The sequence below is a fragment of the Rhopilema esculentum genome, chromosome 11 (assembly GCF_057945365.1).
Source record: "Rhopilema esculentum isolate cy_ngs chromosome 11, ASM5794536v1, whole genome shotgun sequence".
NCBI lineage: Eukaryota > Metazoa > Cnidaria > Scyphozoa > Rhizostomeae > Rhizostomatidae > Rhopilema > Rhopilema esculentum.
In genome coordinates, this window is record NC_142825.1 from 2,944,115 (window position 1) to 2,971,930 (window position 27,816).

The following is a 27,816-nucleotide window of genomic DNA, read 5'->3' on the forward strand; positions in this document are numbered from 1 at the left end:
GTGAAGTTGCTTCGAAACAGAGACGTGTAAAAATGGAGTTGAAAGGCCCTTTGGCCCTCATCGCCTTTTTGGCGAGTTATATCACCGTGGCTATTGGAAAATTGTCACCTGAAGAATGCAGAAAGCTTGGTTTCTCTTCAAATTTGTTATGTGGATCTTGTAATGATCTGAAGCAGTTCAAACTTGATATGCTTGTTAAAAGTTGTCAAAGCTGTTGCGAAAAGGACCAGGCCGAAAACGAGGGATTGGTATAAATGTTAACAAAAATTTTTTGTTTTAGGCTTTTAAAAAGCAACCAGATTTTAAACTGCTCAAATAAGTCGTATAATTCATGAAAATGCGTGGAATTTAAAAAAAAATTGAAGAATTCTACTTTGCTTATTTTGATTAAAAATAAAAAAGAATAGTTGGTAAAAAGCCATAAATCACGCACTCTTGAGTTTAAGTCGCATGTTCCTGTTCCTGTTTGAGGAGTTGCTCATGGATGAAATTCAATTTTGACCAGGTCAAAAAAATCCATCACAAGTAAAAATTTTCTGACTTAAACCTTCTGTAGTTCCAGCCTAAGGTTGTTATGGATCCAAGGTGGCTGCATATCTCAGATAATTTGAAATGATAGGACACAAAAAACTGGGAAGCCATCACACTTTTTAAAATTTTATGAAAATGAGGTGAAGGGGATCCCTGATCCTAGTAAAATCCAGATTGGAAAACTGACATCGCCTTGCGGCTATGTACAGATTTAAGGATCCTGTTTTGCCCAGTGTAAACATAGTTAGAAATACCCTATTTATCCATTTGATCTGACTCCTAGTTAATGTTGGAAGCAGCAACTGTTTAAGTTTAATCAAAACATTTTTTGAAAATCCAGAGCCCAAATACCCAGTATGCACTGCAATTGTGCACTAAAGATGCACTGATACTTGGTTAAACTGAAGGTTCACCTAAAAACTGAATTTTATTCTTGAAATAAAGTTGATAGTCCTGGTGCATCTAGCATTTTGGGATGATGTGTTGGACCCACACCTCTGTTGTGGGGCTCCTGGAGGTGTATCACAATTGCCATGCTCTGTAGATTTGGTGAAAACTAGCACTTACACTAGTATGGTCACACTCTTAATTTTCTAAAAAAACTATCTTAATATTTAAGAAATATTCCTAGCTTAGTGCTTTGATCTATGTTCTGATGTTTTATACTCTGAAGAGTGTCCAACGAAAAGCTTAAGTATGACTCAAAATGTTTGCTTTTCAAAGCCACTTTAAAATTTTCTACCACAAAAAGATTCTTTACATTTTGTTTAACCAAGCCTCTTGCCAACCCTATGAAATGCAGAGTCTTGTGAAAACAGTACATTATTTAAGTGCATTTATTTCTTTTCTAACAGCGGTATACAGCTGCAACCTTGAAGGTCTGTCAATGAAAAATAGGAAAGTATCCTCAAATTCATGGTGAGAACTTATTCTTTTATTTTTATCCCATTTAGGTAACATGTACTCTTGATGTCTTGTTTGCCCTTTTTTGTAGTATTAATAGATTGACACAATTACACTGCAAAAAACTTTTGCTTTGATTCTGTGACCCATAACATTAGTTTTACTGTAAAATTACCAACTGCTCAGTGCCTGAGGACAATGTATAAGGGGGATTCAAGGTCATAAGTCAATCCCTCTTCAAAATCATTTAGCTGGCATCTACGACATTAAAATTGCTCATTTTTGTTGTTGCATGCCGAAATCAACTTTATCAAATCACATTATCAAAATAGCTTTTACAAATCTAATCTAATTCTTTTTGGGGTTGCAAAATGCCACATCATTGATACCGAAAATATTTTCAATGTACACTGTTTTTTGTTAAATTCACTTGTGAAACAAATAAAGTCATGAGTTAGAAAAGTTAGCTCCCTCCAAGAGTTAGAAAACCCTAAAACTTGCTTGTATCAATATTAGCAAAGATATAATGTATAATGAATGACTTTTGTTTTTTCTGGCAGCTTTCGTAAAAAACGATGGCAAGAAAGATCAGTTTCCAAATTTGAGGATACAGGTAATTTTTTGAGCACTTTTGTAACTGTATAACTATGTTTCTACTTGTCCTTGCACCAATTTTACATTGATTCCAGAAATAAAAAAACTGTTATTACTCCTGTCAAGCAGTAGCAGAAATTAGAGAGGGTAAAGAGAGCTCTGCCCCCTCCCTTCTAGCGTTTTTGTCTGGGCATTTGGGCTTTCAAACCCCAGATGTATCAAGTCTGTTTTCTTGTCCAAAATGGAGAATAATGTAGAATTCGGGCATAGGTATAGTTGTGGTTTTGATAACCATAAAAATTGCCCAACTCATTTCAGGCAGGGCGGACCTCAAAAATATTGCGGCTCTCCAGCCCACATAATTCCAGGCACCTTAGAAGTTAAACAGGGAAGGGGCTGCTACCACAATGTTTCTAGGAGCAACTGACCTTCAATGCGTCAGGTGTTTATCGATGCAGTCCAAGCAACATTCTTTGGCTGCTGCATTATTAGGTAAGGATTTCTAATAACAAGGCCAGTGAAGAACCCTTTGAAGAACAGACCTCAGAACAGACCATCCTGGAGTAAAGTCATAAAAAATTTCTAAACCATGCTTTTTTTGAAAAGACTTAACCTTCTGAAAATCTCCAATGATAAGAAACGGCCAAGAAAAACAATTATTTTATTTGTTTCTTCCCCGCAAATTCATGGGAATGTCACGTAAACACTGTAACGATCAATATTCATACCCAAATCTTTGGGCACAACCTTACATTGTTTTATAAGCATAAGTTTTGTTCATGTATTAGATAGTTATCAGTTGAAAGTACCGAAAAAACTTGAGAGAGAACCCAGTGCATGACAGAACCAGATTTTGTTTCACAAAGATAGCAGCTGATATCCTGGATTGGTTATTAGACAGAGGAGGCTTATAACATGCGATTAATTACAATGTATGGCTTTATGCCCTGTTTTCTTTGATGAATATGTCACATTCACAGAGTAAAAACAATGGAAATGGTGATTCGCATTATTAGAAACACAATCCTAATAACAGAGATGGTAGCAAGGACTATTGTTGACATTTTCAAAGATTGAAGCCAAAATAATTTCAATGAAAGTCTATTGGCATGGGAAGCTACGAGCATGATTCCAAATCAGGGTCTATGAAAACAAACATTCTGGGCTTAGAGCTTTGGAAAAAACTGTTATTAGCCTAATGATACAAATAACGCTGTTATCTGCCCCTGATTCATATAATAAAGACCTAATGTGACTATAAATTGAAATAGCTATCCGATATTAGTTCCCTCACAGGCAAACAAGGCTTGGATTTCTGCTCTAACTCTTGCTTGATTCTTGCTTGTCAGTGCATAATTATTACATCTAGGTCTTTGCAGTGTTGTTCATCAGAAATGCAAATGCAAAGTAACATTTTTTCTCTCATTAAAGAGCACTATTGCTCCCACATTATAATGCATTAGCTTAAGATGAAATAAGCTTGAAGTAGGAAGATTAATGACCTGTAAATTCTTTAAAAGAGAGCTTTTCATGTGAGAGATTTTAATGTCTGTTATGGCTAGTGTAGTTAATATTGAATTTGCTTATTGTTGATTTGTCTCTTTAGTTTGTACGTGGGCAAGATCCTATTCTTCTATTGCATGATGAAACAGATGCAGTCAAGGACACATTAAGGTTGGCATTTATGGTTACATTATATCTTGCAAACCATATCTTCTTTGAGAATGTACTCATGAATGGCAATATGAAAGGGTTATAGTAGGTAGATTTTTGGACTAGGATGTCCACCCTTTTTTGCCTGGGGCACAGTTTCTGATGCTTGTTTTCCTGGTGTGTCAGGATGAACTGTGATAGGTTGAGCCAATAGTACAGCGGTTTTTATTTGTCTATTGTTTTTCTAGGTCCAAGTTTCAATGAAAACCTACTACCCTTTCAGTGTTTAGTGTAAGAATTTAGTGTAAACAGGGACAGAATAATTGTTAAGCTGGGGTCGGAAGAATTAGAAATAGCAGATTCAGCTAGCACAATAGCTGGTTTGTATCTATTGAACATTTCTACAAGTCTAAGAGTCACTAAAACTTATTGCTTTCATTAATGAGACTAGATACAATTTAAGATTTTAAAGTTAACATTAGATCCAAATTAAGATTAGATACAATGTTAACAGGATCAGAATATAAGTAGTGTCAAAGTTTCTTGCAATAAGAATACTGCAAGCCTTTAGAATGTTCTATGCAGTCCACTTGCTATCAGCCTATAAAAGCAAGAGTATATTTTGACAGCTTTATGCAATTCACAGTTTATTTCTGCTAGCAAAAAGATTTCGCTTACAGGTGGTCAATAGAAATCAAAGAATGAGATTAATACTATATATATGAATGAGAATGAGATTAATGCTAACTTAGTGCTCCAAACAGCTAAATTAGAGAAGGCTGTGAGATGAAGCAATAAGTCCTATATATTTGACATGTAGTGCCAATTCTGAAATGAAACCTTCTGTTAATGTCTGTCTTTGATTTATTTCTAACTTTTTATACCTTTCAGCATCGATAAATGGGACACAGACACAATTGAAGAATTTTTAAAAGAAAAATTAACCTTATAGTTTTACATGCTCATTTGATTTTTATAAGGCAAATAAATAAAAACAAATAAAGGAAAATAAAGAAAGTATGCAATGTACAGGGTTTATGTCAGTGCCTCTGGAATTTGCCACACTTCTGGTAATATGTGAAATGTAGTGCAATCTCCTAGATTTATGCTAGAACAACGATTGGTCTATATAAAATTTGATAAGAGAAATAAATTTCTGATAAAATTTCTGTTTGACCTGAAATACGGAAACAATTGAATTGTTAACCTATTGAAGTTAATGATTACTTGACAAAACTATAGTGTATCAAAATTTAGTTACAATATGGATTAAAATTTACTTTTTAAACTGGGATATGTTTTGTTATTGTTTGAAGTGTATAAGAAATTAGTACATGTATAATTGAGCCCTTTTCATTAATAGTTTTGAAATAAATAAGCAAGTACATTGATATCAACTTATGATGGTTGCTTATTAAACCTTAAAGGTATGGTAAACCTGAAAAACTGTTGATAATTATATGTATTAGAATTGTGTTTTATTTAACAAAACTATGTGAAACTATTTAATATAGAAGCATTAGAAACAACTGCAGCATTTTTGTCTGATTACCTCACAGAAACAAGTTCAGAGTAGAAAGAAAATAATTTTTTTAAAGTTAGTATATTTTAGCCATATTTTTTACAAGCAAATCACAACAATTTTTCTGGAATGGAATATTAATGGTATTTTACTTTTTAAATTGAAAATTCCTGTGACATTGTTGCAAAAACTTTTTGCTTTTTTGAAACCTGATAATTATGTGATATTAAAATTTTCTTCAATACATAAAATTGCATTGAATAGTTTGCTAACATCTAATGCAAAGTTCTTATTATGAATTCCCGTTGTATGGATTTCAACTGAGTAATTCAAAGTTTTTAAAAGACCCTATCTTTTTATATATTCCCCAGTCATAAACTTAATTTTCATAGCATGGATTTTCACTTGAATAACCTTCATGGTAATCAAGGCACCACTTTCAAACTTTTTGCTGCTTGATAAATGTGTACAAGCACAAAACATAAGCAAACAAAAACAGGCTTTATGCGTTCGAAGAGGCCTCAAATAAAACAATTATTTAACAAAATGGCTAAAAAAAATTATGTATAAAGATGGGCTGGCACAATATTTTTGTTTTAGTCATGTTTTTACACAACTCGTAAAATTTTCAAGGGACCTAGTCTCTAGTTTTCGGTACTGCCAGATGTTGCAAGTTTGCAAGATAGTTTTGAAAAGTAAATAAAGGATAACTGTGTTGCAATTTGTTGAGAAATGCAGCAACATTTAAAGTAAGATGTAAATTCACAGATATGATGCCAATATATTATTCAATAAGATATATAACATTATTGTAACATAATCTGATTGGAAAATTAAATCACAACTAACTTTGAACAAATCAATTCTATTATTTTTAAATTTGTACAGTTGATAAACAATGAAGCCTGTCAAAATTCACAACATCATTAAGCAATTTTTTAGTCGTTTGAGAAAGGATTGAGTGAATGAACCAATAAAATGCATACATCAGGCAATTCAAACTATAAATAGCTTATGAAGCATAGAAAAAATGTTGAAAAATTTGTTGTAACTCAACATTAGTGAAAAAAATTCAGCATTGTTCTGTATTGAAGCTTAATAAGGAGTACAAGGCGTGAGAGCAAAGACTTAAATTGGAACCAAGCACATATTGTGGCTTCTGGGCATGTGTAGCAGGTTTTCCTCCACTTGCATAAGAATGTTTTGTTTTTCAGCTTGGTAATAGTATTAGAAAGGTTTGGACTGAAAATTGTTCATTGTTTTGATTGAACACGAGGTTTAATATAACTTAGAATAATAGCATAATATATACAGAATCAGCAATATTACTCATGCCTCTTTAGTCATTCAGCTCGAGACCATATCTTGCATAGAGTTCTTTTGTTGTTGTGTGTTCAACTTCAGCTAAAAAGATATGTATACATAATATATTGCAGTGTTGATAATCTATGATTTCCTTCTTTCTTTGATTAAAGTATACATCAGTCCTCAGACAATTATAATGTTGAATCTAACTACTCAGACCATTGTGTTATAAGATTAAATTTTGATATGATGATGATGGCTGATGATGGACATACTCTATATGAGGACAACAAATGATGTAACTTACCCAGACGCCCAAGTAGCATTTGTCCAATATCTTTGATGTCATTGTATTCATGGAGTTTTTCTATATGCACATCCAATTCCTCCTCTGTATACCTTGAAAAGTATCATTATCAGATATAAACAAAAGTTTACTTTAGTCTGACCCTAAAATCTGCTGAGACAGTGCTCTGGTAACATTAGGTTCAAAAGTTTTCCGGTCCTGTACTAGCGATCGAAACTTTTTTGGTTAGAAAAATGGGTAGCTTGATTTACAATGACATAAATGTAAAATTCAAAAATGAAGATATAAATAAAAATATATACGGTTGTCATCTTTTGTCAGGCCAAAATTAACCACCAACTGACAATTTTATGGACCAACCAAAAATTAATCAACGAACAAATAAAAAGCTAAGGGGTTGTCAGAACACCCCTGTTAGCTATGCCCCTGTTCATTAAAAAGATAAAAGTCTTTAATGAATATACATAAAACTATAGAACATACTGTTTTTCAAGTTCTTCTAGTTCTTTGTCAAGAGAATCATTTTTCTCCTTCAGCATTATCACTTCCTTTGCTAAAGCAACTTTGTTTTTCTTTGGTGTCCCTTTTTTTGGTGTCTATATAAAGTTTTCATGAATATCAACCAAAGTGCTTAAGAAAGTTAAAATCTTCCTTTATCAAATAATAATACCAAAATTGTTTTGTCATTTCTATTTAAATGATTCCCAAAACTCTAAAAGTTGGTTTGATCACAACTCACATTCTTGTGGTTTTAATTTTCTCTTTACAACCTAAAGTGACAATCATTGCCATAAGGACAAACGCAGTTATCAAGTCCACCATGAAATGAAAGGGTTACCAATCAAATTCCCTCCTACATTTGATTATATGTGAACCTTAACCCAGGTGCCAAGGGTTGTCGTTGGAAACATATTGGGAATAGCAACTAAATCCAAGTCCAAGCAAGAAAACAATCTTGCAGTCAGAAATATGTTAGATTTTTGGGCTTATGAAAAACTTGTTCAAATATGCTAATGACAAGAACAAAATAAAAAATTTACAGGGGCTCTGAAGGGTGCAAAGCAGCCGGTACTTCCTGCACTCTTTCTTCTGCAAAATAAAACGTTTTATTAATGGTCAGAAATGGCAAAAAAAGTTTTATTGCTTGGGATGAGTGAATTACAAATCAATAGTAAAGTATCTTGGTCAAGTAACAAAAACAGAACTGCAATAATGAAAATAAATAAAACAACATAATTTTATCATAGCTCTTTAATGATGGATTTTTATAATAATTTATTCATACTTTTTGTCTTTCAGCTTATCCCATTAACTGGCAGTAGAAACTTATTGTAATGATTTATTGATATCGATTTACCTGTATACATAACCTATGCCATTTCATGCTTCATTAAAAGAGCTTAGGGCTAGAGAGCCTCAGTTCTGTTTATAAGTTGGGATGAGAATATGATACACAGCATATATATATATATATGGTGTATTGATCCTGTTTCGTTGAGAATTTTCTTCTGTTCCTAGGAAAATAACACATCATTTGTGATGTGATGTATGACAAACAAAAATCACCTATTTGCATAAGGTGTCAGGGTTTGATGTAATGGACTTCTCCCTGCAGGGATGATCTTTCTTGCATTGTTCATTGGCCTTCCTAAAAAATAAACAAAATTGCTAATTGCTCTGTTTCTGCCTTCATCCTTTACCAGCTAAAACATTCTTTATTCTACTCAACTGTGGAAAGTTTGGAAAACATGTATGATTTTAGATATACCAACGTATTTTGCTTTTTTGCCTTCAAACGGTAAACATTTTGGGGGAAGATCAGGGCCCGTCTTAGTAAAAAGGATCGACAATTGTTAATATGTGTTACAATTTAACCAAAAAATTTAGGAAGATATGTATGTTAGATAAATACTGAAGAATTTTAACGCAAAATATGCTTTGTACCTTCGTTTGGCTTTTCTCTGAACTCAAATTCTCTAAAAAACCAAAATTTTATTTTTGCCGCCAATATTATTAGATGAATTCCCATCAACCTCGTTTTAACACCGACGAAGCCTCTCCTCAAAAACGAGTCTACTGTTGCTATAGAGATAAATATTCACAAATTCGACTTGATGTTGGAGAGTCCAGTAGACGTTGAAAACACTTGAGCAAAGATGAGTGGGTTTGGCAACCTGTCATTGACAGAACAGATTGAGGAGCTTCGAAAGAAGATTGCATTGCTAGGTTGGTGTTTAGCTTTTATTTTCAAGCTCACATTTGCGATTTTTTTTAAATTCAACGCTTTATTCCCCATTGTTTAGTTTAGGCCCTAAGATTTATTTTTGTTGAGACCTACGGGTCGGGATATGTCATGAAGTTATGTCCCTTTTTTTTGTTGCAGCATAAATTCTTATCATAAACAAATGAAACGCTTTGCATGCTTTTTATTGGTACATTTTAAAGTACTATGGTAACAGATAAGCCTTTGATCAATACCCTGTTAAATAAGTTATTTTGAAGTAAAATCTAGCTTACATCTTTTTTCGAACGAAATTTAATCTTAACTTATGCATGTGTAAACGGCTTATAAAGTTCGAAGTTTTATAATTATTTATATTGTTATAATGCAATTGAAATTATATGGCGAGCATGATGGGGATGGGGAAAACCCGGGATTGTAACTAGAAAATAAATTTGCTTAACCTGGCCAAGACTTTTGCACGAGCACCACTTTATGTTTAGGGGTAATTAAGGTCTGTATAACTGTTTCTGGGCTGCTATCAATAGTTAAATAATTGTTTGGTTTATTTTTTCAAATACATAGACGATTTCGTCATTTAATTGTGCTATCTGATACTCATTCCATTTCAAACATTTTCTGATAAACTATGTATGAAACTTTCCATCTGCACTTTAGGAAAACCCAACCAAGTTTTTGTACTATTATTTTGTTAAAGAGCTTCTAGCACATCTGAGATATCATCAGAAAGTGTTACACTTTTGTCTCTAGCTCTTATCTTTCTAATCAACTTAATCATTTTTCATATCATTTTTAGATGGAGACCGCAAAGCTTATCATGAAAACTCACAATGGACTATAAAGCAAAACAAAGATATAATTCAGAAGCTGAGGGGCAAAAACAAAGAATTGAGATCTGACTTAGCCAAGAAAAAGGCTGTAAGTAGAGTTTATCATAATGAATTAGATTCATCAACAATCATGTAATCTATTTTGGATGTTAAAAGAGAAATTAAACAATTACAAATTAAACAATCGCATTAAACAATTCCTTTCTTAAACCCTGCTTACTGCAAAGAGTCATGTGACACCAGCTTCAGTTGTTCCTGTGGCTGAATTGAACTTGAGCAATGGCTTGTTAGCTAGTCAAGTTTTTGCCGTATTTAAACCTCCCTAAAATTCTAGCTATAAAATTGAACTTTGATTTTTTTTAAGTTTTTGCACTTTGACTAATTTTTACTTGTTACAGTAAATTGTAACTAAACTTCAATATTAAAAGCTACATTAATATTCCTGATTAAAATTTTGGTTATGTATGTAGCGATTAGGAAACAAATTAAAAATGACAATGATTTTTATTAGAGACTTTAACACCAGGAAATGTTGGCCACTGAATTCAGCAAATCTTTGAATGAGCCTAAAGTTTTTTTGCCTATACCATCTTTAAAAATCTGTGTTTTAAGGTGCATGTGTAGTGTTAGGGGAGATGTTCTGCCCTTTTAGACATTAATTGGTTATAGTACTTTAGAATTTGGCATAGAGCCAATTGTTTGTTTTTATAAATTTTCTTGTCTATATTTGCTTTTGACAGGGAGATGCAAAGGTGATTGATGATGCTTTCAAGGAGAAGGATCCAGTGAGACACTGTGCCATGCGGGGGATGTCTGGAAAGGTAATTAGTATTTCAATAATGATTCTTTTTTTAGTGCCTTTGTGAACATTTATAATTATTTGATGTCTTAAAGTTTTGGGAAATAGGCCAACACTTTTGCCTCAAGGGCCGGTTCAACATGTTATGAAATTATGGTTTTGTACAAAGAATGTATTTGTTTCTAGGCTGCAATTGGCAAAGTTGACCAGCAGGTTTGTGAAACTAAGAAAAAGCTTAATGCCTTGCATCATCACAGAGTCACAAGGGAGAAAAAGCTGGCATCACTTCAGACAGACTACCAGCAAATGGAAGATGATGCCAAACTTATTGAAAACTCTGACATTGGCGACAGCCCAGAGGCTCAGGTAGTGTGTAATGGGTTTGCATTTGTGTCACAAATCAACACTTTTGTTAAGATTTGTGGTTAACATCTCTATTTCACTTTAAGATCAACTGCTTTACTTAATTTGTCATTTTTTTCTAATGCACTTTTTATTGTTCCTTCCTTCTTAACTTTGTTAGAATCACAGAAAATAAGCAAGTCTTATTAAGCCTGAGTTAAGGCTGACCCTTTTGTTGCTGGTTTCTTTCATTAAGTTGAAAAGCATTCAGTGCAGTATCTTTTGATTTTTCTCCAATTCCATCTGCAGCAATTGCGTATGCTTGAAAATCGTTTGGATAAAATGAATCTCAAGATGAATGAGGCAAACAAGATTGAAAGCACTTACTTGCAAATCCTGGAGCACCAGAAAGAGGTCTGTACTGTGTTATATTTTTGAAGTAGTTGTCTCTCGTTGCTAAAATCTCAAGCATGCAATACAATTTAAATTGGGCTATTCAGGTTAATAGGAGAAGTTCTTCTAAATCACGCAAACAGCTTTAAAAAGAAAACTGTTTAAAGTAAAGCAGGTATAAAATTAGAGGGAATAGGGAAATATTAGTTTGGTAAAGAATTAATATTTTAATGTAGGTAAATATAAGAACTAATGTACAGGTGAAATTTAATAACTTTCTTTATTTTTTCCTGAATAAGTTGTGTATGATTAGTATTTTATTAAAATCATGCAGGAAAGAAGAACCTGGCCTAAACAACTTGACTCACTTGAACAAGCAATTAAACAGCAGCAGGAGGAGCTAAAAGAGCTCAGGGCCATGTTCAATGATGCTCAAATTGCCAGGGATAATGCACGCTTAGAGTTAGCAAAGCAGGAACAAAGTTTGTATGAAGCAAAGAAGGAGCGAGATGCAAAGCTAGAAAAATGCAAAAAACAGGCTGAGGAGAAGAAGGAACATGCTGATAAAGTTGAGAAAAGGGTAAATGCTATGTTTATTTTTCAAATCGGAAAATATATTTTATAAGATACAAAGCTTTTTGCTTGATACTTTTCAGAGCATTAAAAGTAAGAATAATGCAAACAATCTTTTGGTGGTACAGAACTTGAAAACTTCTTTGAAAAAAGCAAACATTTGATTTAACTAAAGCTTTTTGTCTGACAGAATCTAAAACCTGCGATTCTGCTATTGGGCAGCATTTACTGGAAAACCTAGATTGTGCAAAAACTATAATGTTGACATGTTTCAGATTATTGGTAAAGCCCGATCGTCATTCCATCTAGCAGTTTTGGAATCTATCGATAGGTAGGCAAAGGGATATCGTTTTCACCTCAGGACTCCATTTGTAACATTCTTCATAGACAATCGGCACTAATTGGCCAACCTCAACAGTCATGTGCTTGCGTTTCTGATTGGCCTATTTCATTCCACAACTGGGTATATATATTTCCTTGCCTTGCGTAGCCATAGTCAGAATAATGCTCAGAAATTTTAAGTCACAAAATAAATATAATCAACTGTGGACCAGATCAAGCCAATCATTTTTTTGTCTGTAAGCTTCCCATTGTCTAAATTTATTTCTAACATTTCTCTTTCTTACTTAAGTATTTTTCCTCATCAGCTACAACTTCAAAGAGCCTCAATTCAAGAAGATCTTTCACACGGTAATTCAAAATGATTTCATCTTCATAACTAACTTTTTAACTTTCATGACCTTCACAACACATGTATAATTGCTAGTTTACTTTTTTCCACTGTAAATTTTGTACTGTTGCTTGCTTTAGGAATACTAAAGTTGTTGAAATTATTAAAAAGATTTGACTTGTATTCCAAGTTAATCCTTGTTTTGTGAAGAAATTATTCATCTTTGCTTAAGATCCAAAATCTCAACTATCAAGTGAAGAACAGGAGAAAAAGATCAGTACCTATGAAGAAGCAATGGCAAAAATCAAAGATGCAACAGGTGTTTCTGATATCAAAGAAGTTGTTCAGCGCTTTCTGTCCCAAGGTGACACACATAAACATTTGGAGCAGCTGAAAATAAACAACGAAAAGATGCTGGCAAGGCTGAAGGAAGAAAAGGTATTTCAAGGCATTGCCACCTCTCATTATTCATTCATATGGCATTATGCCATTATTGCGAAAAAATAAAAATTTTTGGACAGTAAATATGTGGCTTTAAATCCATAAGCAGAATAAAAATCTGTTATTCACGACAACACGAGAGTTAACTTAAATGTAAAGAAAATTTTGTCAAACTTCTGTCTACCAAGATTTACTACAGACTTTCATGTTTGTAATGTTTTGCTGGCTAGCTTTTCAAATTTGTGAGCATTCTTGTTTTAACAAAGTATTTTTCGACAGGAAAAGCTGCAGGCTGAATTTGAAGAAATGAAATATTCAGGGGAAGCGAAAATGTCAAGGTCAGTTTGCTTGCATCATTGGCAAATTTGTCACAAAGTTGTTCACCTTACCTTACCGTTTTTTTGCTTACCTGAACAATTCAGCATTTTAAAAATAAACTCATTGAACGTCCTTCTCCATGTCAAATAATTTATGATAACAGTTTAAACCAGTTCAATGTGTATGAAATTTATAGTTTTGTATTTATATGAGTCGTAATAATTTCGTCAGTTATGACGGGCGTCCACTCCAGGTTGTCCATCATAGATTCATTAGATGATTTGTGTGTAAACATGTCTAAAGCCCTATTTTGCTTTTCAGTGGACAGAGAATGCTGGAAGACTTCCAAGCGAAACTCGCTGAGGAAGAGAAAAAGTAAGATAATTGTCAACATATCATTGCGAATTCCTGTAGGACCAGCACTATTTTCGGTTTAAAAGAGTTGTCTCTAGTCTGAGAGTGCTAGAAAGCTTTGAATGCATAAAAAGAGTTTTGAATGAAATTATTTACAGTAAGGTAATGAAGAATTCACCTCTTTTAATTACTTACGCCATTGATGAAGAATTCACCTCTTCTGAAAAAGGATGTTCGTGTTTTTTATTGAACTTTTTATCATCATTTAAGAATGCTGCGTATTGAAGTAAATAAGATAAATTTGCTTTTTGTGTTTTATATAAGAAAATTTTAACATTCGTAAACGTAGTTAGTAATTCAAGAGTGTGGGCACATGTAGGCAAAGGAAGGACACCTCAGCGGGCTGTAAATATGTACTTTACCTCTGTCTTGAGAATTGGAGAACGTCCCCCCCTGTGCAACCCCCGGCTCCTACATTTTTACTAACAGTAAATATTTTGATGATACTGTCTTATGATACGATAGATGCGAAGAAGCTAAACAGCGCCAGGAGAGAAGCAGCCGAATTCTTGTTGACGTCAAAGCCGGTATTGATCATCTTGCTGACAAACTACAATACCTCAAGGCACCAAAAGGACATGTCCCACAAGCCCAACTGACCCCTGGCTCGGACGAGTATGTACTGGATCTTCTTGGTACAATTGAACAGAAACTGTTGAAGTTAATGGAGGACCTTGGTGGGAAAGACATTCAAGATGTGATGAAGGAAATGGAAGATCTGGACGTGAGTGTCAATATTACTACCTCCGCTGCATCATAATCTTAAACCTATATACAATCGCCAATATTTACCATTTTTTATGCTTTTATTCTATAATGATTGCAAAATTTCATGTTTAATAACCTGATGAATGGTCTTTTTTCAATTCAGTTCCGCTCAAATTTGGAGCACAAACTCCCTCAATTTAACACCAGAGTCAAACTACCAGTTGCAACAGAGAAAAGCATTGTTTATGATGGTAAGTTTTTCTATATAAATATTTTCTATCGCTGATTTATAAAGTCACTTCTTTATCACCTAATCGCGTGTGTCTTATTCTTTCTTGATTATTTTTTGTGCAAGTAATTCCTGCATTGTTCATGAAATATGTTATTTCGTAAATGCTTGTGCTGCGCTTTTTGTGTACAGAACGGGACAGTCCTAAGTTGCAACTATGAGTTTCACACTTACAGCAATCATCAGTCTACTCGATAATTAAAACTTAGGGAGCAACTTAGTATCGTCTCAAACACACCATTTTACACTCTTTTTGTACGAAAACAATTTTATAAGAGCACGAGCCTCAAATTTAGTTAGAAGTTTAGAGCAAAAAAGGATCAAAGTGAGGCTGAGGTACTGTTGAGTTCAACTTTGAACTTAATTAAATTTTCATCTGAATAACAAGGAGTACGTTGCCATCAAAATGTGCTTTTCGGTGCTTTTTTGGACTTGTCGGCGAATGAAGTTAGTCTCACTAATTTTTTGGAGAATTAGGCCTGAACACTCCTCTTGTGCACAAAAGACAATGCACTGCTTACACCCTAATGATTTAAGAACAAGTTAAAAAAATCCAGCCTCTAGGTTTTGGAAGAACTAAAAGCAACAAGCCTGAACTTAAATTTTTACTAGTTCTTTTAAAAAGTGTGTACAGCTCTATCTATGTGGCATCGACTTCTTGTGACAGAAAGGTAAACAGCAATTTGCATTAAAATTTTGTGTTTATCAAGGGCTCAAAAATTGTTTTTTATTTAGTTGACTAAATTAGGAGGATTTTCCCTCACATTTATGATGTCAAGCTTAACGCCGGCAATGATAGGATTATTTCTGACCCGCAGTAATATTATTTCCCGTGAGATATCCAAGACCCGTGATATCTAGTTGTAACAGCCCTGATATACACAGTGCTGACACCACCTTGTTGCAATAAACCGCTTTGTCTTATTCATAATCATATACTGTGTTCGTTTTAGTTAACTTTCCTGACCATTTTCATATGTTTGGTCTTGTGTAAATGCAAGCCACAGGTCTAGCAATGTTTTATTCTATATTTAGATGATGACGACAGTGGAGAAGATGAAGACTATATGTCAAGAAATGCCATTAAGCGTGAATCACAACAACTTGTCGACTCAAAAACGAAGAAGCACAAGGTCAGGCCTAGAAAGAAGGGCAAGAAGTGATTTGTCATGGCTGACTTTATATCCGTAGACATTGGCTCGTTAGTTACCGTGGTAAATCTAAACTCTTTTGTTTCTTACAATTAAGTATATAATTTTCCTCCCTGAATACATATTTTTCTCATACGACACCTTTGTCCTCTTTCCACTTCAGAACCTGTACATCTCTAGGCTTAAACAGCCTCGATTAATATCGTTTTAAACGTTCATCAAAGATAAGGGAAAACCCAGAGATCTTCAGCGTCAGTGAGTGAGGTGTGTGGTTTTACCTAAAAAGAATGGAAAAAGATTCCCATCAATGTTGCGCCTCTAATCAAGTTTCTGCATATGATAATCACAACCATCAATATGAATGATGTTACGTCACAATTCATCAATGTTGCGCCTCTAATCAAGTTTCTGCATATGATAATCACAACCATCAATATGAATGATGTTACGTCACAATTCATCAATGTTGCGCCTCTAATCAAGTTTCTGCATATACTAATCAAAATCATCAATATGAATGATATTACGTCACAATTCATCAATGTTGCGCCTCTAATCAAGTTTCTGCATATACTAATCACAACCATCAATATGAATGATATTACGTCACAATTCATCAATGTTGCGCCTATAATCAAGTTTCTGCATATGATAATCACAACCATCAATATGAATGATATTACGTCACAATTCATCAATGTTGCGCCTCTAATCAAGTTTCTGCATATACTAATCAAAATCATCAATATGAATGATATTACGTCACAATTCATCAATGTTGCGCCTCTAATCAAGTTTCTGCATATACTAATCACAACCATCAATATGAATGATATTACGTCACAATTCATCAATGTTGCGCCTCTAATCAAGTTTCTGCATATACTAATCAAAATCATCAATATGAATGATATTACGTCACAATTCATCAATGTTGCGCCTCTAATCAAGTTTCTGCATATACTAATCACAACCATCAATATGAATGATATTACGTCACAATTCATCAATGTTGCGCCTATAATCAAGTTTCTGCATATGATAATCACAACCATCAATATGAATGATATTACGTCACAATTCATCAATGTTGCGCCTCTAATCAAGTTTCTGCATATACTAATCAAAATCATCAATATGAATGATATTACGTCACAATTCATCAATGTTGCGCCTCTAATCAAGTTTCTGCATATACTAATCACAACCATCAATATGAATGATATTACGTCACAATTCATCAATGTTGCGCCTCTAATCAAGTTTCTGCATATACTAATCAAAATCATCAATATGAATGATATTACGTCACAATTCATCAATGTTGCGCCTCTAATCAAGTTTCTGCATATACTAATCACAACCATCAATATGAATGATATTACGTCACAATTCATCAATGTTGCGCCTCTAATCAAGTTTCTGCATATACTAATCAAAATCATCAATATGAATGATATTACGTCACAATTCATCAATGTTGCGCCTCTAATCAAGTTTCTGCATATACTAATCACAACCATCAATATGAATGATATTACGTCACAATTCATCAATGTTGCGCCTATAATCAAGTTTCTGCATATACTAATCACAACCATCAATATGAATGATATTACGTCACAATTCATCAATGTTGCGCCTCTAATCAAGTTTCTGCATATACTTATCAAAACCATCAATATGAATGATGTTACGTCACAATTCATCAATGTTGCGCCTCTAATCAAGTTTCTGCATATACTGATCAAAACCATCAATATGAATGATGTTACGTCACAATTCATCAATGTTGCGCCTCTAATCAAGTTTCTGCATATACTAATCAAAACCATCAATATGAATGATGTTACGTCACAATTCATCAATGTTGCGCCTCTAATCAAGTTTCTGCATATGATAATCACAACCATCAATATGAATGATATTACGTCACAATTCATCAATGTTGCGCCTATAATCAAGTTTCTGCATATACTGATCAAAATCATCAATATGAATGATATTACGTCACAATTCATCAATGTTGCGCCTCTAATCAAGTTTCTGCATATACTAATCACAACCATCAATATGAATGATATTACGTCACAATTCATCAATGTTGCGCCTCTAATCAAGTTTCTGCATATACTAATCAAAACCATCAATATGAATGATATTACGTCACATTTCATCAATGTTGCGCCTCTAATCAAGTTTCTGCATATACTAATCACAACCATCAATATGAATGATATTACGTCACAATTCATCAATGTTGCGCCTCTAATCAAGTTTCTGCATATACTAATCAAAATCATCAATATGAATGATATTATGTCACAATTCATCAATGTTGCGCCTCTAATCAAGTTTCTGCATATACTAATCACAACCATCAATATGAATGATATTACGTCACAATTCATCAACGTTGCGCCTATAATCAAGTTTCTGCATATACTAATCAAAATCATCAATATGAATGATATTACGTCACAATTCATCAATGTTGCACCTATAATCAAGTTTCTGCATATGATAATCACAACCATCAATATGAATGATATTACGTCACATTTCATCAATGTTGCGCCTCTAATCAAGTTTCTGCATATACTAATCAAAATCATCAATATGAATGATATTACGTCACAATTCATCAATGTTGCGCCTATAATCAAGTTTCTGCATATACTAATCAAAACCATCAATATGAATTATGTTACGTCATAATTCATCAACGTTGCGCCTATAATCAAGTTTCTGCATATAATAATCAAGACTATCAAAATGAATGATATTACGTCACAATTCATCAATGTTGCGCCTATAATCAAGTTTCTGCATATACTAATCAAAACCATCAATATGAATTATGTTACGTCATAATTCATCAACGTTGCGCCTATAATCAAGTTTCTGCATATAATAATCAAGACTATCAAAATGAATGATATTACGTCACAATTCATCAATGTTGCGCCTATAATCAAGTTTCTGCATATACTAATCAAAACCATCAATATGAATGATATTACGTCACAATTCATCAATGTTGCGCCTCTAATCAAGTTTCTGAATATACTAATCAAAACCATCAATATGAATGATATTACGTCACAATTCATCAATGTTGCGCCTCTAATCAAGTTTCTGCATATACTAATCAAAACCATCAATATGAATGATGTTACGTCACAATTCATCAATGTTGCGCCTCTAATCAAGTTTCTGCATATACTAATCAAAACCATCAATATGAATGATATTACGTCACAATTCATCAACGTTGCGCCTATAATCAAGTTTTTGCATATACTAATCAAAACCAACAATATGAATGATATTGCGTCACAATTCATCAATGTTGCGCCTATAATCAAGTTTCTGCATATACTAATCAAAACCATCAATATGAATGATATTACGTCACAATTCATCAATGTTGCGCCTATAATCAAGTTTCTGCATATACTAATCAAAACCATCAATATGAATGATATTGCGTCACAATTCATCAATGTTGCGCCTATAATCAAGTTTCTGCATATACTAATCAAAACCATCAATATGAATGATGTTACGTCACAATTCATCAATGTTGCGCCTCTAATCAAGTTTCTGCATATACTAATCAAAACCATCAATATGAATGATATTACGTCACAATTCATCAATGTTGCGCCTCTAATCAAGTTTCTGCATATACTTATCAAAACCATCAATATGAATGATGTTACGTCACAATTCATCAATGTTGCGCCTCTAATCAAGTTTCTGCATATACTAATCAAAATCATCAATATGAATGATATTACGTCACAATTCATCAATGTTGCGCCTCTAATCAAGTTTCTGCATATACTAATCAAAACCATCAATATGAATGATGTTACGTCACAATTCATCAATGTTGCGCCTCTAATCAAGTTTCTGCATATACTAATCAAAACCATCAATATGAATGATATTACGTCACAATTCATCAATGTTGCGCCTCTAATCAAGTTTCTGCATATACTTATCAAAACCATCAATATGAATGATATTACGTCACAATTCATCAATGTTGCGCCTCTAATCAAGTTTCTGCATATACTAATCACAACCATCAATATGAATGATATTACGTCACAATTCATCAATGTTGCGCCTCTAATCAAGTTTCTGCATATGATAATCACAACCATCAATATGAATGATATTACGTCACAATTCATCAATGTTGCGCCTATAATCAAGTTTCTGCATATACTAATCAAAATCATCAATATGAATGATATTACGTCACAATTCATCAATGTTGCGCCTCTAATCAAGTTTCTGCATATACTAATCACAACCATCAATATGAATGATATTACGTCACAATTCATCATTGTTGCGCCTCTAATCAAGTTTCTGCATAAACTAATCAAAACCATCAATATGAATGATATTACGTCACATTTCATCAATGTTGCGCCTCTAATCAAGTTTCTGCATATACTAATCACAACCATCAATAGGAATGATATTACGTCACAATTCATCAATGTTGCGCCTCTAATCAAGTTTCTGCATATACTAATCAAAATCATCAATATGAATGATATTACGTCACAATTCATCAATGTTGCGCCTATAATCAAGTTTCTGCATATACTAATCACAACCATCAATATGAATGATATTACGTCACAATTCATCAATGTTGCGCCTCTAATCAAGTTTCTGCATATACTAATCAAAATCATCAATATGAATGATATTACGTCACAATTCATCAATATTGCGCCTCTAATCAAGTTTCTGCATATACTAATCAAAATCATCAAAATGAATGATATTACGTCACAATTCATCAATGTTGCGCCTCTAATCAAGTTTCTGCATATACTAATCAAAATCATCAATATGAATGATATTACGTCACAATTCATCAATGTTGCGCCTCTAATCAAGTTTCTGCATATACTAATCACAACCATCAATATGAATGATATTACGTCACAATTCATCAATGTTGCGCCTATAATCAAGTTTCTGCATATACTAATCACAACCATCAATATGAATGATATTACGTCACAATTCATCAATGTTGCGCCTCTAATCAAGTTTCTGCATATACTAATCAAAATCATCAATATGAATGATATTACGTCACAATTCATCAATGTTGCGCCTATAATCAAGTTTCTGCATATACTAATCAAAATCATCAATATGAATGATATTACGTCACAATTCATCAATGTTGCGCCTCTAATCAAGTTTCTGCATATACTAATCACAACCATCAATATGAATGATATTACGTCACAATTCATCAATGTTGCGCCTCTAATCAAGTTTCTGCATAAACTAATCAAAACCATCAATATGAATGATATTACGTCACATTTCATCAATGTTGCGCCTCTAATCAAGTTTCTGCATATACTAATCACAACCATCAATATGAATGATATTACGTCACAATTCATCAATGTTGCGCCTCTAATCAAGTTTCTGCATATACTAATCAAAATCATCAATATGAATGATATTACGTCACAATTCATCAATGTTGCGCCTCTAATCAAGTTTCTGCATATACTAATCAAAATCATCAATATGAATGATATTACGTCACAATTCATCAATGTTGCGCCTATAATCAAGTTTCTGCATATACTAATCAAAACCATCAATATGAATGATGTTACGTCACAATTCATCAACGTTGCGCCTATAATCAAGTTTCTGCATATACTAATCAAAACCATCAATATGAATGATATTACGTGACAATTCATCAACGTTGCGCCTATAATCAAGTTTCTGCATATACTAATCAAAACCAACAATATGAATGATATTACGTCACAATTCATCAATGTTGCGCCTATAATCAAGTTTCTGCATATACTAATCAAAACCATCAATATGAATGATGTTACGTCACAATTCATCAACGTTGCGGCTATAATCAAGTTTCTGCATATACTAATCAAAACCATCAATATGAATGATATTACGTCACAATTCATTAATGTTGCGCCTCTAATCAAGTTTCTGCATATACTAATCAAAATCATCAAAATGAATGAAGTTACGTCACAATTCATCAATGTTGCGCCTCTAATCAAGTTTCTGCATATACTAATCAAAACCATCAATATGAATGATATTACGTCACAATTCTTCAATGTTGCGCCTCAAATCAAGTTTCTGCATATACTAATCAAAATCATCAAAATGAATGATATTACGTCACAATTCATCAATGTTGGGCCTCTAATCAAGTTTCTGCATATACTAATCAAAACCATCAATATGAATGATGTTACGTCACAATTCATCAATGTTGCGCCTCTAATCAAGTTTCTTCATATACTAATCAAAATCATCAAAATGAATGATGTTACGTCACAATTCATCAATGTTGCGCCTCTAATCAAGTTTCTGCATATACTAATCAAAACCATCAATATCAATGATATTACGTCACAATTCATCAATGTTGCGCCTATAATCAAGTTTCTGCATATACTAATCAAAACCATCAATATGAATGATATTACGTCACAATTCATCAATGTTGCGCCTATAATCAAGTTTCTGCATATACTAATCAAAACCATCAATATGAATGATATTACGTCACAATTCATCAATGTTGCGCCTCTAATCAAGTTTCTGCATATACTAATCAAAACCATCAATATGAATGATATTACGTCACAATTCATCAATGTTGCGCCTCTAATCAAGTTTCTGCATATAATAATCAAAACTATCAAAATGAATGATATTACGTCACAATTCATCAATGTTGGGCCTCTAATCAAGTTTCTGAATATACTAATCAAAACCATCAATATGAATGATATTACGTCACAATTCATCAATGTTGCGCCTATAATCAAGTTTCTGCATATACTGATCAAAACCATCAATATGAATGATGTTACGTCACAATTCATCAATGTTGCGCCTCTAATCAAGTTTCTTCATATACTAATCAAAATCATCAAAATGAATGATGTTACGTCACAATTCATCAATGTTGCGCCTCTAATCATGTTTCTGCATATACTAATCAAAACCATCAATATGAATGATGTTACGTCACAATTCATCAATGTTGCGCCTATAATCAAGTTTCTGCATATACTAATCAAAACCATCAATATGAATGATATTGCGTCACAATTCATCAATGTTGCGCCTATAATCAAGTTTCTGCATATACTAATCAAAACCATCAATATGAATGATGTTACGTCACAATTCATCAATGTTGCGCCTATAATCAAGTTTCTGCATATACTAATCAAAACCATCAATATGAATGATATTACGTCACAATTCATCAATGTTGCGCCTATAATCAAGTTTCTGCATATACTGATCAAAACCATCAATATGAATGATGTTACGTCACAATTCATCAATGTTGCGTCTCTAATCAAGTTTCTGCATATACTAATCAAAACCATCAATATGAATGATGTTACGTCACAATTCATCAATGTTGCGTCTCTAATCAAGTTTCTGCATATACTAATCAAAACCATCAATATGAATGATGTTACGTCACAATTCATCAATGTTGCGTCTCTAATCAAGTTTCTGCATATACTAATCAAAACCATCAATATGAATGATGTTACGTCACAATTCATCAATGTTGCGTCTCTAATCAAGTTTCTGCATATACTAATCAAAACCATCAATATGAATGATATTACGTCACAATTCATCAATGTTGCGTCTCTAATCAAGTTTCTGCATATACTAATCAAAACCATCAATATGAATGATGTTACGTCACAATTCATCAACGTTGCGCCTCTAATCAAGTTTCTGCATATACTAATCAAAACCATCAATATGAATGATGTTACGTCACAATTCATCAATGTTGCGTCTCTAATCAAGTTTCTGCATATACTAATCAAAACCATCAATATGAATGATGTTACGTCACAATTCATCAATGTTGCGTCTCTAATCAAGTTTCTGCATATACTAATCAAAACCATCAATATGAATGATGTTACGTCACAATTCATCAATGTTGCGCCTCTAATCAAGTTTCTGCATATACTAATCAAAACCATCAATATGAATGATGTTACGTCACAATTCATCAACGTTGCGCCTCTAATCAAGTTTCTGCATATACTAATCAAAACCATCAGTATGAATGATGTTACGTCACAATTCATCAATGTTGCGTCTCTAATCAAGTTTCTGCATATACTAATCAAAACCATCAATATGAATGATGTTACGTCACAATTCATCAATGTTGCGTCTCTAATCAAGTTTCTGCATATACTAATCAAAACCATCAATATGAATGATGTTACGTCACAATTCATCAACGTTGCGCCTCTAATCAAGTTTCTGCATATACTAATCAAAATCATCAAAATGAATGATGTTACGTCACAATTCATCAATGTTGGGCCTCTAATCAAGTTTCTGCATATACTAATCAAAGCCATCAGTATGAATGATATTACGTCACAATTCATCAATGTTGGGCCTCTAATCAAGTTTCTTCATATACTAATCACAACCATCAATATGAATGATATTACGTCACAATTCATCAATGTTGCGTCTCTAATCAAGTTTCTGCATATACTAATCAAAACCATCAGTATGAATGATGTTACGTCACAATTCATCAATGTTGCGTCTCTAATCAAGTTTCTGCATATACTAATCAAAACCATCAATATGAATGATGTTACGTCACAATTCATCAATGTTGCGCCTCTAATCAAGTTTCTGCATATACTGATCAAAACCATCAATATGAATGATGTTACGTCACAATTCATCAATGTTGCGCCTCTAATCAAGTTTCTGCATATACTGATCAAAACCATCAATATGAATGATGTTACGTCACAATTCATCAATGTTGCGCCTCTAATCAAGTTTCTGCATATACTGATCAAAACCATCAATATGAATGATGTTACGTCACAATTCATCAACGTTGCGCCTCTAATCAAGTTTCTGCATATACTAATCAAAACCATCAATATGAATGATGTTACGTCACAATTCATCAATGTTGCGCCTCTAATCAAGTTTCTGCATATACTAATCAAAACCATCAATATGAATGATGTTACGTCACAATTCATCAATGTTGCGTCTCTAATCATGTTTCTGCATATACTAATCAAAACCATCAATATGAATCATATTACGTCACAATTCATCAATGTTGGGCCTCTAATCAAGTTTCTGAATATACTAATCAAAACCATCAATATGAATGATATTACGTCACAATTCATCAATGTTGCGCCTCTAATCAAGTTTCTGCATATACTAATCAAAGCCATCAGTATGAATGATGTTACGTCACAATTCATCAATGTTGCGCCTCTAATCAAGTTTCTGCATATACTAATCAAAACCATCAATATGAATGATATTACGTCACAATTCATCAATGTTGCGTCTCTAATCAAGTTTCTGCATATACTAATCAAAGCCATCAGTATGAATGATGTTACGTCACAATTCATCAATGTTGCGTCTCTAATCAAGTTTCTGCATATACTAATCAAAACCATCAATATGAATGATGTTACGTCACAATTCATCAACGTTGCGCCTCTAATCAAGTTTCTGCATATACTAATCAAAACCATCAATATGAATGATGTTACGTCACAATTCATCAATGTTGCGCCTCTAATCAAGTTTCTGCATATACTAATCAAAACCATCAATATGAATGATGTTACGTCACAATTCATCAATGTTGCGTCTCTAATCATGTTTCTGCATATACTAATCAAAACCATCAATATGAATCATATTACGTCACAATTCATCAATGTTGGGCCTCTAATCAAGTTTCTGAATATACTAATCAAAACCATCAATATGAATGATATTACGTCACAATTCATCAATGTTGCGCCTCTAATCAAGTTTCTGCATATACTAATCAAAATCATCAATATGAATGATATTACGTCACAATTCATCAATATTGCGCCTCTAATCAAGTTTCTGCATATACTAATCAAAATCATCAAAATGAATGATATTACGTCACAATTCATCAATGTTGCGCCTCTAATCAAGTTTCTGCATATACTAATCAAAATCATCAATATGAATGATATTACGTCACAATTCATCAATGTTGCGCCTCTAATCAAGTTTCTGCATATACTAATCACAACCATCAATATGAATGATATTACGTCACAATTCATCAATGTTGCGCCTATAATCAAGTTTCTGCATATACTAATCACAACCATCAATATGAATGATATTACGTCACAATTCATCAATGTTGCGCCTCTAATCAAGTTTCTGCATATACTAATCAAAATCATCAATATGAATGATATTACGTCACAATTCATCAATGTTGCGCCTATAATCAAGTTTCTGCATATACTAATCAAAATCATCAATATGAATGATATTACGTCACAATTCATCAATGTTGCGCCTCTAATCAAGTTTCTGCATATACTAATCACAACCATCAATATGAATGATATTACGTCACAATTCATCAATGTTGCGCCTCTAATCAAGTTTCTGCATAAACTAATCAAAACCATCAATATGAATGATATTACGTCACATTTCATCAATGTTGCGCCTCTAATCAAGTTTCTGCATATACTAATCACAACCATCAATATGAATGATATTACGTCACAATTCATCAATGTTGCGCCTCTAATCAAGTTTCTGCATATACTAATCAAAATCATCAATATGAATGATATTACGTCACAATTCATCAATGTTGCGCCTCTAATCAAGTTTCTGCATATACTAATCAAAATCATCAATATGAATGATATTACGTCACAATTCATCAATGTTGCGCCTATAATCAAGTTTCTGCATATACTAATCAAAACCATCAATATGAATGATGTTACGTCACAATTCATCAACGTTGCGCCTATAATCAAGTTTCTGCATATACTAATCAAAACCATCAATATGAATGATATTACGTGACAATTCATCAACGTTGCGCCTATAATCAAGTTTCTGCATATACTAATCAAAACCAACAATATGAATGATATTACGTCACAATTCATCAATGTTGCGCCTATAATCAAGTTTCTGCATATACTAATCAAAACCATCAATATGAATGATGTTACGTCACAATTCATCAACGTTGCGGCTATAATCAAGTTTCTGCATATACTAATCAAAACCATCAATATGAATGATATTACGTCACAATTCATTAATGTTGCGCCTCTAATCAAGTTTCTGCATATACTAATCAAAATCATCAAAATGAATGAAGTTACGTCACAATTCATCAATGTTGCGCCTCTAATCAAGTTTCTGCATATACTAATCAAAACCATCAATATGAATGATATTACGTCACAATTCTTCAATGTTGCGCCTCAAATCAAGTTTCTGCATATACTAATCAAAATCATCAAAATGAATGATATTACGTCACAATTCATCAATGTTGGGCCTCTAATCAAGTTTCTGCATATACTAATCAAAACCATCAATATGAATGATGTTACGTCACAATTCATCAATGTTGCGCCTCTAATCAAGTTTCTTCATATACTAATCAAAATCATCAAAATGAATGATGTTACGTCACAATTCATCAATGTTGCGCCTATAATCAAGTTTCTGCATATACTAATCAAAATCATCAAAATGAATGATGTTACGTCACAATTCATCAATGTTGCGCCTCTAATCAAGTTTCTGCATATACTAATCAAAATCATCAAAATGAATGATGTTACGTCACAATTCATCAATGTTGCGCCTCTAATCAAGTTTCTGCATATACTAATCAAAACCATCAATATCAATGA

At 33.0% G+C, this 27,816-nt stretch overlaps 3 protein-coding genes across 3 annotated transcripts; 2 read left to right on the forward strand and 1 right to left on the reverse strand.

Annotated features, from left to right (window-relative positions):
• Nucleotides 1-32: 32 nt before the first annotated feature.
• On the forward strand, nt 33-5,210 carry LOC135694179 (selenoprotein F-like). The gene is made up of 5 exons (XM_065212874.2): nt 33-248; nt 1,386-1,449; nt 1,995-2,047; nt 3,635-3,702; nt 4,573-5,210. Exons 1-5 carry the CDS (start codon nt 33-35, stop codon nt 4,631-4,633), a joined length of 462 nt encoding a protein of 153 aa, XP_065068946.1. The 3' UTR covers nt 4,634-5,210.
• A 320-nt stretch (nt 5,211-5,530) lies between these two features.
• Nucleotides 5,531-8,853, reverse strand: LOC135694180 (DNA repair protein SWI5 homolog). The gene is made up of 6 exons (XM_065212876.2): nt 8,760-8,853; nt 8,382-8,463; nt 7,856-7,904; nt 7,299-7,411; nt 6,816-6,907; nt 5,531-6,607 (listed from the first exon to the last, which is right to left on the reverse strand). Exons 1-6 carry the CDS (start codon nt 8,842-8,844, stop codon nt 6,543-6,545), a joined length of 486 nt encoding a protein of 161 aa, XP_065068948.2. The 5' UTR covers nt 8,845-8,853; the 3' UTR covers nt 5,531-6,542.
• Nucleotides 8,854-8,885: 32 nt separating this feature from the next.
• LOC135694177 (outer dynein arm-docking complex subunit 3) lies at nt 8,886-16,123 on the forward strand. Its single transcript, XM_065212872.2, has 13 exons — nt 8,886-9,041; nt 9,854-9,975; nt 10,628-10,708; nt 10,873-11,052; nt 11,338-11,442; nt 11,756-12,001; nt 12,642-12,684; nt 12,897-13,102; nt 13,385-13,443; nt 13,745-13,798; nt 14,303-14,561; nt 14,709-14,796; nt 15,870-16,123. Exons 1-13 carry the CDS (start codon nt 8,972-8,974, stop codon nt 15,995-15,997), a joined length of 1,641 nt encoding a protein of 546 aa, XP_065068944.1. The 5' UTR covers nt 8,886-8,971; the 3' UTR covers nt 15,998-16,123.
• Nucleotides 16,124-27,816: the final 11,693 nt, after the last annotated feature.

What these genes read in the sequence shown, in the direction of transcription:
- LOC135694180 (XM_065212876.2), bottom strand. Translation starts at nt 8,844, where the DNA reads ATGGGAATTCATCTAATAATATTGGCGGCAAAAATAAAATTTTGGTTT. An exon ending in CAGAGAAAAGCCAAACGAAG is followed by an intron (nt 8,464 to 8,759) that starts GTACAAAGCATA and finishes TTTATTTTTTAG; the next exon opens with GAAGGCCAATGAACAATGCA. An exon ending in CTAGAAGAACTTGAAAAACA is followed by an intron (nt 6,908 to 7,298) that starts GTATGTTCTATA and finishes ATACTTTTCAAG; the next exon opens with GTATACAGAGGAGGAATTGG.
- LOC135694177 (XM_065212872.2), top strand. Translation starts at nt 8,972, where the DNA reads ATGAGTGGGTTTGGCAACCTGTCATTGACAGAACAGATTGAGGAGCTT. An exon ending in CAAGGCTGAAGGAAGAAAAG is followed by an intron (nt 13,103 to 13,384) that starts GTATTTCAAGGC and finishes ATTTTTCGACAG; the next exon opens with GAAAAGCTGCAGGCTGAATT. An exon ending in CTCGCTGAGGAAGAGAAAAA is followed by an intron (nt 13,799 to 14,302) that starts GTAAGATAATTG and finishes ATGATACGATAG; the next exon opens with ATGCGAAGAAGCTAAACAGC.